Source organism: Strongylocentrotus purpuratus, unplaced genomic scaffold, assembly GCF_000002235.5.
Source record: "Strongylocentrotus purpuratus isolate Spur 01 unplaced genomic scaffold, Spur_5.0 spur5_scaffold_5, whole genome shotgun sequence".
NCBI lineage: Eukaryota > Metazoa > Echinodermata > Echinoidea > Camarodonta > Strongylocentrotidae > Strongylocentrotus > Strongylocentrotus purpuratus.
In genome coordinates, this window is record NW_022145611.1 from 34,388,991 (window position 1) to 34,406,036 (window position 17,046).

The following is a 17,046-nucleotide window of genomic DNA, read 5'->3' on the forward strand; positions in this document are numbered from 1 at the left end:
CGTAAATAAAAGAGGAGAGGTTCTAGAAGAAGGTATGGGCCAGGGGATCGAAGGGGTGGGGAGTTATATGATAATATCAAAGAAATGATAAGGATCATAATCGTGCTTGAAATGTACCAGCACATTGTCTCCTTATTATTATTAGTACTTATGCCATATATTGAAAATCAAGGTTTTAAAACTTTTCATCCTTTTTCTCGTGTGAGCTTGAGAATGGAAGAAAAAAAAATTATGATTTGAAAAAGGGCCTTTGAAGTTAGTTAGACAAAGTTTTTGTTCGTAACTTTTCGATTGGCTTATACTACGAATGTATCACATATTTAAATATCTCTGAAAGTATAAGCTCTACTGGACAATTTATATTGCTCATGGTTATGTATGTCGCCAAAATTACACTCGCTCAACAACAAAACAAATGTAATTCAGTCGGAGTGAAATAAAAAGGCTGGTGCTCACTATAAGAGCTCAAATTGAGAAAACGAATGGGAGGGTAGAAGAGGGTGAATGAGGCATTGAGGTGACAGGTAGAAAATTAGGAGAGATAAAAACCTTCTGTCCTAAAATAGTATAGGCCTACTATTTTATCCAGAGGCGGCCCTCCCGGGGGGGGGGCAGGGGGGCACAGTGCCCCCACCACTTTTTCAGATACCCCAAAAGTGCCCCTTTTTACATAGGAAAAGTGCCCCTTTTATTTTGTAAGAAGTGCCCCTTTTGAATAGGAAAGGTGCCCCTTTTACTTTGACAAGTGCCCCTATTACTTAGTAAAAGTGCCCCTTCCCCCTTTTCACCTCTGACGAGTGCCTTTGACACGCGCCCCTTTTCCTTCGACATGTTCCCATTTTCCTTTGCAATAAATGTCCATTTTCCATTCTCATAAATCTTGAATAAGTTTTTAATCTCTAGTAAGTGCCTCTTTTCAGGTACGAGAAGTGCCCCTTTTCACTTTTAATAAGTGCCCCCTTCACTTCTGATAATTGCCCTATTCAAAACTGAGAGGTGTTCCTTTTACTTTGACAACTTCTCCTTTTTTCCTTTGTTAGAAGTGCCACTTCTCCTTTTAATAACTACCCCTTTTTAAAACTCGGAGTGAGCACACCTTTCATTTTAACATGTGCCCCTCTTATTTCTAATAAGTGCCCCTTTTCCTTATGATAAGTACCCCCATAAAAAGAGAGAGAGCTCCCTCCCCTTCTCATAACTACCCCTTTCCCTTTATAATAAGTGCCCCTTTTCCTTATGATAAGTGCTCCCATTTAAAAGAAAGAGCTCCTTCCCCTTCTCATAACTGCCCCTTTTAAAAATCTGAACGGTGCCCCTCTTTTCATTAAACAAATGCACATTTTCCTTTATTATAAGTGCCCCTTTTCATATCTGGTCAGTGCCCCTTTTCAACTCTGATAATTCCCCTTTTAATAATGATACGTGCCCCTTTTACTTTCTAATAAGGGACCTATCCCCTTTTCACCTCTTATAAATGCCCTTATCAAAATCTGATGGGTGCCCCTTTTCCGTCAACAAATGCCTATTTCCCATTTTCGTAAACGCCTCTTTTTCATCACTGGTGAGTGCCTCTTTTCAGGTGAAAAAAATGCCTCATTTTCACCTCTAATAATTATCCTTTGTACTTTGACACGTGCTCCTTTTCTTTTCTAATAAGTGTCTTATCCCTTTCGATTATTGTCCCCTTTTCATGTAATCATTAAACGTGCCCCTTATTTAAAGCGACTAAGAGCAATTTCCCCCAAAGTTCGCTCGCTGCACTCGCTCGCAGTTACTTATCAAAGGTCTTGTCAGTCTTCCGTTATGAGAATGTGCTTATAACCCCATCACGATTGGCTTTTTTCCTCTTTATAAGATGTAATTTTTCGCACTGCGACCTCACAGATCTTTAAAATTGTTCTCGCTCGCTTCGCTCGCTCATAAATGCATATTCGGACATCACACCCAACTGTAAAGTATGATGCTTAAGCGATATATATATGAAGAGAAACAAATATTGAAATCATCCCTGATAATGTAATCACAATGTAGGGGTATATACCAATGTCTAACAAATTGTATATTTTCGTTTCGAGATTTCCCACTGTAGGTGCCCCTTTTTTCCAGAAAGTGCCCTTTTTTGTTGGTGCCCCCCCCCCCCCCCACTTTGGAAGTCGCTCGGCCGCCCCTGATTTTATCATAAAATAGTTAATAGGACCAGACCTACGTCTATGATAGGACAGAATTTAGGAGAGATAGGTTAGGTGTGGTAGGCTTATATAGAATGGTATATAGGAGAAGTTGTATATTGGTATACAATAGTATAGGAGAGCTGGAGGAAATGGCCGGTAAATATATATATATATCATTTTTTATATTTGATTAATTGGTCAGCCGCATATAAGGACCACCTCCATTCTGGCTGCTACCAGCATTAGCAATTTCCTCGGATGTTTGTAAATTCAGTGTGTATTTATGTGTTAATCTATTAGATTAACACATAAATACACACTGAATTGACAGTGTACAAAGTTTCACACAATACAATATAATATTGTATTGTGTGAAACTTTGTACACTGTCAATTTTGTTTTACCCTGTATGTTTTTTATTGCAAAATAAATTGAATTAAAATGAATTGAAAAAATATATATAATTGAATTGTAAGAGGGCCTACGGGATGGTAGGAGAGATAAAAAGGAAGCATTGAGAGATTGAATGATGAGCAGCGATGATGAGGGAGATATAGAATGAAAAGAGAGATATAAACGCAATGAGAGTATGAGGAGAGACTGATAAGTACTTGATAACGGTGGGAGAAATACTCATAAGAATGTTAGGAGAGATTATAAAGAAATGTTAAGAGAGAATTAACTCTTTATACGCCAAACAAGTAATCTCTCTGTACCATGAGTGTATTCATCATGGGAAAGATTTATCAAGGGTTCAAGAGTATTTAGCTTATTCAATAGTAAGATTCATCTGTAACAGTGATACAGAAGTTGGCATGAAGTTAATGATGACTAGAAATGGGTAATCTTGCACGGCCATTATGTTACACAAAGCAATTATTCTGTCGATTGGTGCCTACTGTGGTGGGCGAAATTGCACTTGTGGCAAACAACCGACCGTGCAGAGATGCGAAGAAAGCAATCGAAGTGTTAATGGGAGATCATGGAAGTGTAGAATAGATATGCTAGGCAGTACGATAGAAGAGGTAGAATAATTATGTGGAAACTGGTTATACAGCCAGTGTAGGAGGGTAGAACGATATGAGAGATAAATGTCACTTAAAAGGAGAGTATGGATATAGGAAGCCTTTGTTGATCAGATTTTTATATTGGATAGAGATAGATATAAAAATAAGAATAGATAGGTATTTAATCAGGTATATATATTAGACCGTAGTATGAGAGCTACGGGAGTCCAGTGGAACTTTACTTGGAGAAACAAAATAATAATGGTATGTTACTTACAAGTTCGTACTATTTTTGTAATCAATCTGCATATAGCAAAAAGTATCATAGAAAATATGTAAAAATGTTATCTCCTTAGATTTTATATTATTATTATTATTATTATTATTATTATTATTATTATTATTATTATTTATTTGGCATTTCAAACATACGATACAAGGTACTGTACAATAGAATGGCATAGGATACAAAGTATGAAATAATAAAATTGGAAATATCAGGGTTATAATAACTGTCTCAACTTCGGGGGGGGGGGGGAGGATGTTGTTTACTCAAAAAATAATCATTCCGTTCAGAGCTAAGTGCTGCATAATATATAGAAATCACATTACTATGATTCATTATGTCTATATTTTGCTTTCTGTCGTTTGCTGTGATGTGATGTAGTATGTCTAGATGTCGTTCTATGTGCGCCCTCTATTGTTTTGTAAACGTGGATCTCTAAAACTCTATCAAAACAAGACTCCACACAAAATGTCAAGTTCAGGCTCAGGACCGCCAAATGACTTTGTTTTCATACCTCCAACTGAGTCAAATGGGAAGAGTGACAATGGTACATGAATCTTTTTATTGTTTTGTGATGAACTTAAACATGTTTTTTGTGTTTTTTACGTGCTATAGACTATGACGTGAAATTGTCCGGGTCCCACGAATATGTTTTGGTGTCTGTCAATATCATGAAAGTTGAATTCATGAATGCATTTTGAATTTTCCATTTTACTTTTTTAGCAATAATTTGGTGACTGTATTTTTGTACGTGTTCTTATTACCGCATGTCAGTCATTATGTAAGTTTCTATTCCATTAATGTTCACTGGATCCTAGATCTAATGTTTCTTTTTATGTAACCTGCTCAATATCATCTTTATTTACTGTAATACACGATGTTGTAGGACTAAGCCTGTTCATCGATCCAGGATTCTTTCATGATTACTGCTATTTGGGGAGGGAGGAGGTTGTGTAATTAACATGAGACAATAGACAACACCTAGAAAATCGTAATTTGTACTTTACTTGTCTGACTTTTGTTGGTCGGCGTTCTTAATTCAGTCATATGAAAAAAAAGGAAAATGCCATTCATACAAAGTCATCTAGATTGATTAAATTCATTCTGTAATAAAGGGCAATCCAACCTTAGTAAGAATTTAAATTGTATGTAACTCTAGACCTCTAGTCTAACTTTAAGCGGAAATATAAAAGTAACAGAATGCCGAAAGTTTAAACTAAATTGGACCAATATTTATGAGAAATTTACGAGTGTTTGAAATATGAGATCACTAAATATATGGGAATCGCAAATTGGCAACACTGGATTGTGATGTATTCATGGACAACTCACGAGTTTCCCATGTACGAAAATATCTTTTAATGTCTGTTCTCCTATAGTCCTAGCACCTTCTCCATTTAGGCACATCTCATTATATGTAGTGGGTAGCATAATTATTAAAAGTTCTCTAAAAAGACCCCCCCCCCCCCTCTCGGGGTCATACATTTTGAAAAATTGACATTTTAGATTATTTGTAGTCCTTTTATGTTATATGAATTATTTCCATCCTGACAGTGATCTGATGATGCCTGCCATAGTCTTTACTCCATAGCCAAAAATGTGTCAAGAAGATCAATAAGATTGTATGCACAGAAAATTTGTTCTAATCTGTTCCACTACATTTATGTTAATGCCACTGTAAACCTGCCTATCCTTTGTATATGTGTACTACCAACACCTACACCAACTGCAGTTCTCCAAACTGGAGGACGCCAAGCAAAGAAGAAGAAGAAGATCCATCTGTTAATTATCAGTATTTTCATTCTCCCTTTTCCTGTACATATCTGCATTTTCATTTTGTCCAAGTAAATATCTTCTGCTAATGTGCCAATTTTGTATCCACAGATGCAAATGTGCAGCTGGATCTTGGGGAAATGAGCTATGACAAAGCGGATGTTCAGCCAGAACTTAGACCAAGAGGAAATGCTGCCTCACAGTTTCTTCAGACCAAGGGTTATGGCTGGTTGCTTGAAGTGGATGATAATGATGAGGATGATGACCAGGCTCCATTGCTGTAAGATTACTCCTTTGAAATTTAAAATGTGAAGTTAAAGAGATTGCTTTGATGTATCTAATCATGTGTTTTTAATGTGTAGTAATTTTATTTCTCAATCACATGTGTTTGAAGAAAGCTTAAGATAATCTGCATAAAAAGTGGTTACTATGTACATGTATGGTAGACATAGGAAGTTGAAAATAATGCATTGCTTGCTTTCCGAACATGAACATCTAAAATAGAATTGCATGAAATTTGCAAAGATTTTCTGCAGCAGAATCCACAATGCAAATATTTGGGAATATTGCAAAGTAGAATTTTGATGACCCATCCTTAATAAAAAAAAAGTAACGATGAGTCAACAAAGTCTATATACTGCTAGGAATAAAATTTGCAACGTTCGCATTTTGCAACATTAAAATGTTTATTGTACTAGCTAGATGTTTCACCTGCTTTATACTTTACATAGGGATGAACTGGACATCGACATTAAAGATATCTACTACAAGGTGCGATGTGTGGTGTTTCCATGTCCATTTCTTGGGTTCAAGAGACAAGTCCTGAGGGATAATCCAGACTTTTGGGGGCCTCTGCTTGTTGTTCTACTCTTCTCCATGGTTTCAGTTTACGGACAATTCAGGGTAAGCAACTCTCCTTATACAGTCCATCTACAGTCTATCTCTAGTATGTAAGACCAAGTGCATTTTAAAAATCACACTTGCTGTCTTGAACTTTATCTTATTTTGTTCCAGGCACTAGATTTAAACGATTTTGATTAAAGTTGTTGTTAGTCCTACTCAACACAAATCTGTATGCATATATGCATTATGCCCAATATGGTACATCCCAAGTTCTCTAAGGAATCTTTGAGTTCTTGTGGCAACAGAAAATGAAATTTTACAGATGCAAACCAAATTAAATATTGACTGTTTAATACTGTTAATCGTGGTTTGGGTAAGTGTGATTCCTAGAAAGTTTATTTCAGTTTGTTTACATTTTGACGCTCTAAACCACAACTCCATTTATGTTCCATTAAGTTCCATCACCAGAAATCAAGATTAGCTTTGATTTACTATGTATTGTCGTATTTGTTTGTAGCTGTGCCATGTTTAAATAGAAACTATTCAAAACATGTACCGGTAGATATTCTTTGAATATGTAGCTTGTGATTAACATCTTTTAGGAGTGGAGCATAGAAAACCTTACAGTTTGGAATAGAATATGTTGAACAATAATTAACCTGTTGAAAAATAGTACACAAAATATTTTTGGCTATGTTCTTTGGAAAATAATTGTTATACACTGTATTACTATTATGAAATTGGATTCAACATGTGATTATTGTTTGTTTGTTTTGCAGGTTATATCTTGGATAATCACCATCTGGATATTCGGGTCACTTGTCATCTTTCTGCTTGCAAGAGTTCTTGGAGGAGAGGTAGGCATTGTAAGGGCTTGATTCAACTAGAGGCCAGAAGGCATTTTCCTCTGATGCCCTTCTTAAAGGGAAAGTCTATCCCAATATTAAGTTGGTTTTAATAACAGCATAAAAATGAGAAAAACATATTAGCGAAATATAAAAAAAAGGAAAAGGAAATTAATAATAGGAAAGTTATTGATTTTTGAAATTGTCACCAGTGAAACACAAATCAGCAATTTTGTAATTTTGTACTATACCTTTAATTGCTGCTGAATTTCTTTATTCCTTTATTGCGTTGATATGTGTATGGGTTGTATGTTTTCATTGTAATTTTCATTGAATTCTGGAAAGAATATATTGAATTGAATATTGAATTTGAAGAGATTCACTTTGTTGAAATGACAGATTAAAAAGATATGTTATGTACAGTACAAAGTTCAAATACTGTCACCATAATATTCTGTATTCAACATATGATGTAACAAAATTATATCAATGATCTTTTTACTACTACTTTCACTTCACGAAAAGGTCATGCAAGGCAATTTACTACTTTGTCAGTTACTAAATTCACATGATTTTAGAAAGAAATTATATGATAGTCCATCATTGTTATGAAACAGTTTGTCAGAGTTTTAGCGAAATATTAATGTTTACAATCACCAAAACATGTTGCGCTCTTGATGTAAGAGGGGATTCATATGGCTATGTGGCATTCAAAATATGAGCTTTAAATATTACTCCTACAAATAGATATTGCAATTTAAAAACTGGTACGCACTCACATAGATAGGGGCTTGAACGGAGCCCAAGTGCAACTTGTGTTCCGTGTGATCCCTATATGCGTTGCAATTTTACCATACCGTTTACCTATAGAATGCCTAGTGAAATTTTTAAGGTTGATTTCATAATAGCTTTAAGCCATTTGTAATTGAAAAATGTATGATTGTTTATCCCATACATGTATCTGTTTTTTTTGGTGGTATTTTTAGGTGAACTACTCACAGTGTCTGGGTGTGATAGGCTATTCATTGCTGCCTCTCATTATTGCTGCTACTATACTTCCAGTGACTCGGTTTATTCCCTTCATTGGTTCATTAGTGAAGGTAAGGTCAAATCATTATTGTTCATAGCAAGCATCAAGTATTCAATTCTTTGAATCAATTTTCTGAAATTCAATAAGATGTTTTATCCTTGAAGACAGAGAGAGCTGAACATCAGCCTATCGTTATCATAGCTCCCCTTAGTCCAAACCTTGTATTATACCTTCTGTTCTTGTATTTGTCAATCAACACTTGACATCTGTCCACTTCCTTTAGTCAGTACTGGTTATTCCCCTTTTTTCTCTTCTTTTTTATATTCTTTTCTTTGCCAACAGCACATGATCTTTGTTTTTATGCTAGCATGTTTTTTGTCTCGCCTGCGTAGCAAAAAGCGAGACATAGGCGCCGCTTTTCCGGTGACGGCGGCGGCGACGGCGACGGCGACGGCGACGGCGACGGCGACGGCGTCAACATCAAAAACTTAACCTAAGGTTAAGTTTTTGAATTTTTGGTATAATTTTTAAAGTATAAGTTCTTAGTCAATGAAACTTTGACTATAGGGTAATCAAGTATCCCCAATCATGTGAGTAGAATTTCAGATCACAAAGTCAAGGTCAAAGGTCATTTCAGGTCAACAGACTTGGACTATGTTGTAGCATCATCATCGAAAACTTAACCTAAGGTTAAGTTTTTGAATTTTTGATATAATTTTGAAAGTATAAGTTCTTAGTCAATGAAACTTGGACTATAGGGTTATCAAGTCTCCCCAATCATGTGAGTAGAATTTCAGGTCACTAAGTTAAGGTCAAAGGCCATTTAAGGTCAACAAACTTAGACTTTGTTGTGGCATCAACATTAAGATTTTCAAAATGCTTCTTCTTCGTTATTTTTCAACCGATTTTGATTCTGATTGTTTCATATGATAGGGCTAGGAGGGGATTTAAAATTTCTACACAGAATCGTGAAATTCATTATCTATGCTAATTTATGCAAATTTATTCGAAATCACAAAAAAGGCTTCTTCTCCTTCATTTCTCGACCGATTTTGATTTGGTTTGCTTTATATCGTAGAGCTAAATTTGGTACACTAAACTTCTACACAGAATTTTGAAATTGTTCTCCATTTATTAATTATGGTAATTTATGCAAATTTTTTCCAAAATAACAAAAATTGCTTCTTTTCCCTCATTTCTTGACCGATTTTGCCTTATCTGGTAGAGCTAAATTTGGAACAATAAACTTCTACACAGAATTGTGAGATTTTGCTGCATTGATTATTTATGCAAATGAAATGAAATTATGTCCCTTCCAGGGCATCAAATTTCTATTTTTTGACCAGTTCAAAAGTGTACCACATAAAATTTACGATATTTGTTGTTGTGAGCTGCGGATGAGCGCTACGTCATTGACGTTCTGGTTTATCATATTGAATTGCATTATGCAGGCGAGACCGCCGAGAGCGTTTCCCTTGTTTAGAGGGAGGGAAGTGGGATGTGGCTGTGTGGTGTTGTATACTAGTCATGATCTGATGAGGATTATCAAGGTCAATGAAGGGCAAGGTTATTAAATTGCATTAGGATAATTTTAAATACCAACACTTTGTTCTCCAAAGCATCATTGCTCTTCCAACTATGCTACTTTCAGTGTTGGCTTATTAACTTTCAGTGTTAAAGGTTTTAACAAAATGCTGTAGAGTTTTTATATTTAATTGGTTTCTTTGTTTTTCTCCCTCTCATTCATTAGCTTGTTGGTGTATCCTGGGCAGCTTACAGTGCAGGGTCATTGTTGATACAGGATGAACTTGCACAGAAGAAACCATTATTACTCTATCCAGTCCTCCTCTTATACATCTATTTCTTCTCATTGTACACGGGAGCTTGATTTGATGAAACTGATCAAAGGCTGCCAAGTACACCTTGATGATTCACTTTATCTTTGACTATGGACACTTTGAGACAAATACGTTGATTGAGATCGGGGACGGCCCTATATCCAGCTGATTGTTGTTCCCTGTGGACTAACTTGAACAGGAAATACTCTGTAGTCGTTCTAAATTTCAGTTTTGAGTGTTGAGAGGCTGTGTAATCTGGAGATTGTAGTGTAATGTGAATGTAGATGTATCATACCATTGTATCTGTAATATATTCAATGTTGTGTCTGACATAATTTTGCCAACACATAAAATTGATTTTTCTCAAATTATTTTCAAAGCCTTTAGAATATATACTTACACAATATATCATATATTCATCTCCAAATTCAGAATTTTCCTTATGCCTTTATATTTGGTGTAGTATAGCATCACTCATGAAATTATTAATTTGTCATTTGATAAAATTTTTAGATTCAACCCTGGAGCGATCAATATTTATATTTTACTGTTACAATCTTCATGTAAATCGATAAAAATAGTCATTGAATGAGGAATTTGAAACAAGAAATAACCTGTGGCTATCTCTAAGGGTCAAAAGTGTCTGAGCTCATGAACTGAATGGTCCATTATTTGGATTACCCTGGAGTAAAATGACTGCTGAAACACAGGGTAATATACTTGTGTTGGTTGTGCAACTCTCATATTCGCAGGCTTGATGTCTGAATTTGGCATGATAGTTTTTACCTTTCCCTTTTTTTTTGCATGTTACTTTAGTAAACTTTCAAGGTAGATGTTAGTCAAGAACTCAAATAGTAAATTGCTACAAATAGCTTTAATAGGTACCGGTAAACCTATATTCTCACCCCAAGAATCAACAATATCAAGTAGAAGAAACTCAAGTGGCCTATGACCATAAATCAAAGATATTAAAAAACAAAATCAATGTAGAGTTCTAGCTTGGTTGCATTGTGTAAATTAAAAAGTAAAAAAATTGAATATATCTTAAATTTCAAAGTAAATAATTAATATTTATTCACTATGATTTAATTCATGTTATTTCCTGAAAATGTTATCGTCAAAACTACTCATTTTTTGTTGTTGAAGATTTTGATTTCCTTATGTAAAGTATAGTCAACTCTAGATTGGACGAGCCAAGGAGAATGGTGAGTCTTTAGACATGTACAATGTAGTTTGCTGAAAGAATGGAAAATTAATTGGCCTTTTCAATTGGAATGCCATTGAAGGTTGACAATCAAACATCACATACCACAGATTGTTACTACAAACCAAAGTTCTCTGTGAATGGAAGTGGCAAGTAATAGTGTGAACTTGAAGGGTCATGTTGTATGTACATCTACAAGGTGTGCAAAACAAATTCTTCCATGACAAGGTTACGTGATGAATTATAAATTGCTCAGAGGATCTCGAGTAGCTTTGTTATGAATGCGCTGTGTAAGTTATGATATGAAACACAAATATATCTAAAGGACACATCTCTGTACAATACAATCATGTATAATAACATTCATTTTGCCTGTTATTAAGTGTTCATGTTGTGAGGACATGGTGACTTGTGCTGTAAGTTTACTTATATACTTAAGCCATATCACACTGAATGGTCACAGATAACATCGACCATAATAGTTATATGAGGCTTGTTGAAAAAAAATAGTTTAGATACACCATAGAAAGAGGGGTCAAACTCTGAGAGTGAAGTAAAGATGAGAAAGAGGTGTATAATGAGTAAGAGATATAACTGAAGGTCACTTGTGCATCGTCCCCCCCCCCCCCCCCCCACAAAAAAAAAAAAAAAAAAACGTGTACGGTTTGGTTGAGTATTATGGAAGGATTATCCCAGTAAGTCTATGCCCCTGATGTATTCAATGAATATATATTGAGACGAAGAGTGTGCTTATTTTGCTAGAGTCAGGCCCGATTTGAAGAAAAAAATCCCTGATTCCCCCCCCCCCCCCCCGCCAATTTTTTTCTCCCAATTTTCTCACCCAAAAGGGGAGAATGTTGTTAGATTTTTTTCCCCTGAATCCTTTTTTTTTTGGAGAAAAAAAAGGTTACGGCACTCTCCCTTAGAACTATATGAAGAAAATACAACTATCTTATCTGAGTCTAGAAGAGTTTTTTTAGGGGGGAGCTTTGATGGGCTTGGGGTTCTTGCATTCATTTTGTACAAATTCAAATTCAAATTCAAACTTCATTAATTTCAATCCAAACAGATAGGATCATTCTCAATTTTTGTATACATGGAATAACAAATTTCAAAGTTATAGTGTAACATAGATAATTGAGTGCAAGAGTAAAGATAACAATAACCAGGAATGACACAAATTAACATACTACTGCATGTCTTATCTGAAATATACTGCAGGGATGAAAACAAATTATATCACTCGTAATACTTTTTACTATGTTGTCCCCTTTTCTTTTCAAATAAAAAGGAAAAAAAAAAGACAACATGATAAACAATATTTTTTTAATGATTACTAACCCCTAGATGATCCTAACAACTCGCCCCCATTCCAAATCCAAAGTCGTAGACAGTGAGTATTGTGAGACAATAATTTTTTTATTTTTTTTTACAATACTAAATTACAACGACATTTATCATAATGGTAAAAAAAAACAATCCATGGTGGGGCTTGCATCCTTCCACCAACGAAGAACAACCGATGATTCCCCTGAGACAACTATCATCATAATAATTATAATATAATATTCCGCTTTTATATAGCGCTTAATACAAATGTCTCTAAGCGCTTTACAGATATACTATTACTATTGGATTTAATACTTGCCCACTTGACGGTCAGAAACTGTTTGAACAACATTAACGGTCGCATCCTACGGGTACCAATTTAACACCTGGGTGAAGAGTAGCAAGGACGGGGACGCTGTATATTTTCATAATGGCCTAATATCTTGCCAAAGGATATTAGTCTCTATCATAATTAGTCCTTTTCTTTCCTTCTAACTAAGCGATTGGACCCAATTCCTGCGCATGCATGTATGTATGGTCAGGGGATCTTTCTTTGTCACTGTTTATTTCATCAAAATCTTATTCTGATTGATTCTAATCTAACCATGTGGGGTTCAAGCTGAACGTAGTCACAGGAGACAGATCTCACTTAAATACATGTATGTCGCCAAGATGAAGCTACCACCAACCTTAGTATTCTCTCTCTCTCTATTTCTCACCCTCTCTCTATACCCCCTTCCTGCTCTCCTCAGCTGTTTCACTTCTGTAGTCATGGAATAGCTATAGTGGCTATACTTTTTTTGTCATTGGAAAAGTAACAATATAAAGATGAACAACTAATAAAGAGCTGCAAGCAATAACTTTTCCTTCCTTGCTTCACTCGCATAAAAACTTAAGAAATGTGAAAGATTTTAAATGGAAAGAGGAGTCTTAGGTCCCAAAAACGCCTGTGATTGAATATTTTGTTTTACATAATAGTCCGGTAGAAGTTTTTCAGACCTGAAAAAGTTGTGAAGCACAAGTTTTTTTTTAGTTGATTCGTGTTCTAGATGGGTTTGGAGGTAAATTCAGCTTGGTTGCCATTTTGGTAACCTTGGGCAATATTCTTTATAAGCCTTCTTATAGCCTTATCCAGGCGCGTACGCAGGATTTTTTTTCAAGGGGGGGGGGGGGGGGGGGGGGGGTTAACATTTATAAATCGGGCCGAAAATTTCGCAACGACTCAGCCAGCCGCTGAATAAGCGGGGGGGAGGGGGGGGGGGGTGGGGGGTGGGGGTAAGAGGACACTTTTTTTTTTTTGTATCGAAATTTGAAAATTTGACATTTTGCTTAGGGGGGGTTTACACACAAAAAAAATACCAAAGGGGGGGGGGGTTAACCCCCCCCCCCCCCCCTGTGTACGCGCCTGGCCTTATCATTAAACTAGCATAATTATTATGCGCAAAAAGTAATATGTTGATGTTGATCCGGGAAGCCTAAAACATGGATAATACCACTTTTCAAGGGTTTTTTTATGACGAGGAATTCATTTATGACACCGGTTTCTATTTTTAAGTAATGCAATTGTCTTAAATAGCCTAATAAGCTAATTAGAATATGTACAATATATGGACTTCATTCTTATGATCTAAATAGCCTGAAAAGTGCAATGCAATATTGTACATCACTTTTTAAAGACAACACATTAATTCATAAGAAGATATTCCATGTAGATGTAGTACAATTAGCCTAGTTAACATAATTAGTAAATTTGCATATTTGCATTTTTTTATATAGGCAACGGTGTCGATTTGTATCCGTGGTTGGGGGGGGGGGGGGATGATAGGTGCCAAAATATTTCGGCAATGGATCAAAGCAACCAAGAGGTAGAAGCGGGTGGCAGGTTGCACCCCCTCCCTTACAAGTTATTAACTTTTTTCAAGTCACCCTCAATAAAGATAACATTTCAGAGAATATAGGACCAATGTGGGTCCCACATGGCTTGCAATTTGGGTAGTGAGCACGCGAAGCGTGCGAATCACTTACAGAGCGCGTGAAGCGCGCGACCTAGGGGGATGGGTGCAGGGAGGGGGTTTCCCCGTCCCGCGCGAAGCGCGGAAGCTTTAATGTTTTATTAAATTATTAGAGAAAGAAGACGATTCGTTGTACCGTTCTCGACTCTTAATCCTCGTCTAAATTTAGTTTCTTTTGACGTTTCATTAAATTATTATAGAAAGAAGACGATTCGTTGTACCGTTCTCGACTCTTAATCCTTGTTTGAATCAAGTTCCCCTACCTCCGCGCGTAGCGCGGAATCTCTGACATTTCATTAAATTATTAAAGAAAAGAAGACGATTCGTTGTACCATTTTTTACTCTTAATCCTTGTCTGAATTCAGTTTCCCCCCCCCTCCCGCGCGAAGCGCGGAAGCTTTATCGTTTCATTACATTATTAGAGAAAGATGACGATTCGTTGTACCGTTCTCGAATCTTAATCCTTGTCTAAATTCAGTTTCTTTTGACGTTTCTTTAAATTATTAGGGAAAGAAGACGATTCGTTGTACCGTTCTCGACTCTTAATCCTTGTTTGAATCAAGTTCCCCTTCCTCCGCGCGTAGCGCGGAATCTCTGACATTTCATTAAATTATTAAAGAAAAGAAGACGATTCGTTGTACCATTTTTTACTCTTAATCCTTGTCTGAATTCAGTTCCCCACCCCCTCCCGCGCGAAGCGCGGAAGCTTCATTGTTTCATTACATTATTAGAGAAAGATGACGATACCGTTCTCGAATCTTAATCCTTGTCTGAATTCAGTTTCTTTTGAAGTTTCATTAAATTATTAGAGAAAGAAGATGATTCGTTGTACCGTTCTCGACTCTTAATCTTTTTTTCCCCTACGTCCTCTTCTTTCTTTTTCTCTCTCTCTCTCTCTCTCTCTCTCTCTCTCTTTGGGCCTGCGTTTTTTGTTTTGATTTTTTTGGGGGGGGGGCGACAGCCCCCTCCCCCCCCCCTCCCTGGCTAAGCGCCTGTATTCTCTCTGTCTCTCATTATCTCTCTCTCCCACTCTCTACTTCGTTTTTTGCACTTTTGCGCTTCGCGCTTAACATTTTAGCTCGTTGCTTTTCAACGCTGCGGCTTTGCATTTGGCGCACTGCATTTCTATAATGCTGTTGATCGAATAAATTGAATAAATTCATCAATTCCTGATGAAGCCGTATTAGCGAGAATTCCATTTATTCTTGTCTCATATATGGTTGTCTCATTTACATATGTATTATGAAAATGAGATAGCAAAATATGTATATCGATGGTCATCTTGCGAGTAATAACCACGAACTACTCTCATCGGGCTCTCATCATTAATTTTTCTCTTCATTTTTTTTTGTTTGATGGTGAATTATTTGGGGGGGGGGATGATTGTACAGGCCACCCCCCCCCCCCACCTGAAATATCGGGGGGGGGGGATATATCCCCACCCCCCTCCGGGATCGACACCCATGGATATAGGTCTAGTTTTATCCAGACAAATTTGGAGTGGCAATTTTAATGTGATTTTTTTTAATGACAACGCATACTTATCTCAGAGGTTAATAGCCTGAAAATGGAGCAATGCAACACTAAAGTGTAAATCACCTTTTAAAGACAACACATTAATTCATAAGAAGATAATTAGTAGATGTACTACAATTAGCCTAGTTAACATAATTAGTAAATTTGCATTATTGCATTTATTGATATAGGTCTAGTTTTATCCAGAAAAATAAGAAATGACAATATTAATGTGATTTTGTTAATGACAAAATTAACCCATATCTATCTCAGAGGTTAATCACGTTGAACGAAAATTAATTAGCCTTGGCTTACTTAACCTAATTGGCATATTAATCAGGCAAATATATTTAGAATGTTGTTCTTTTCTTCTTTGAGTTTAAGAATGGAGAAGCGATCATGAATAAGAGGCAACTTTCTGCACTCCTCTCAACAACTATGGAGAGCGAACACTCGTTGACAGTCAAGATGGCATCTATGATCTAGGACCGTGAAGAAGCAGAATGTTGTCACAGTCTTTTTTTCTTATCATGTCACTACACAAGTGCCGTCCAGTGCTCGATCCAAACAGGCTCCGTGGCACGGCATTTCACGGCCTCTGTCTTGACTGTGTTTTTGTTTGCTTATATCACTGTTATAGTGGGAAATTAAAAATGAATATATGTATTTTGTCTTGTCAGGCAGAAATTCATTAGTCCATTGCCTGATTAATATGCTAATTAGGTTAATTATTATGCTAGTAAGGCTAATTATTTTTCGTTCAAACGTGATTAACCTCTGAGGTAAATATTGGTTAATTTTGTCATTAAGAAAATCACATTAAAATTGTCATTCCAAATTTTATGGATAAAACTATATCAATAAATGCAAATATGCAAATTTACTTATGTTAATTAGGTTAATTGTAGATCTACATAATGTGTTGTCTTTAAAAAGTGACTTACAATGTTGCATTACCCCCTTTTCAGGCTCAATGGAATGAAGTCCATATTGTACATATTCTAATTGGCTCATTATGCTAATTATGCTATTTAAAATTAGAACCGGTGTCATAAATGAATTCCTTGTCATAAAAAACCCTTGAAAAGTGGTATTATCCACTTTAGGCTTCCCGGATTAAGATTAGCAACATATTACATATTGCGCATTATGCTAGTTTGATGATAAGGCTAAGAAGGCTTATAAAGAATATT

The 17,046-nt window shown here is 36.0% G+C and overlaps 1 protein-coding gene across 1 annotated transcript; it reads left to right on the forward strand.

Moving 5' to 3' along the window:
- Window positions 1-3,872: 3,872 nt before the first annotated feature.
- On the forward strand, window positions 3,873-11,381 carry LOC588712 (protein YIPF4). Its single transcript, XM_788382.5, has 6 exons — window positions 3,873-4,011; window positions 5,349-5,517; window positions 5,969-6,140; window positions 6,860-6,937; window positions 7,912-8,025; window positions 9,706-11,381. The coding sequence occupies exons 1-6, from the start codon at window positions 3,933-3,935 to the stop codon at window positions 9,841-9,843; spliced, it is 750 nt and encodes a 249-aa protein (XP_793475.2). The 5' UTR covers window positions 3,873-3,932; the 3' UTR covers window positions 9,844-11,381.
- Window positions 11,382-17,046: the final 5,665 nt, after the last annotated feature.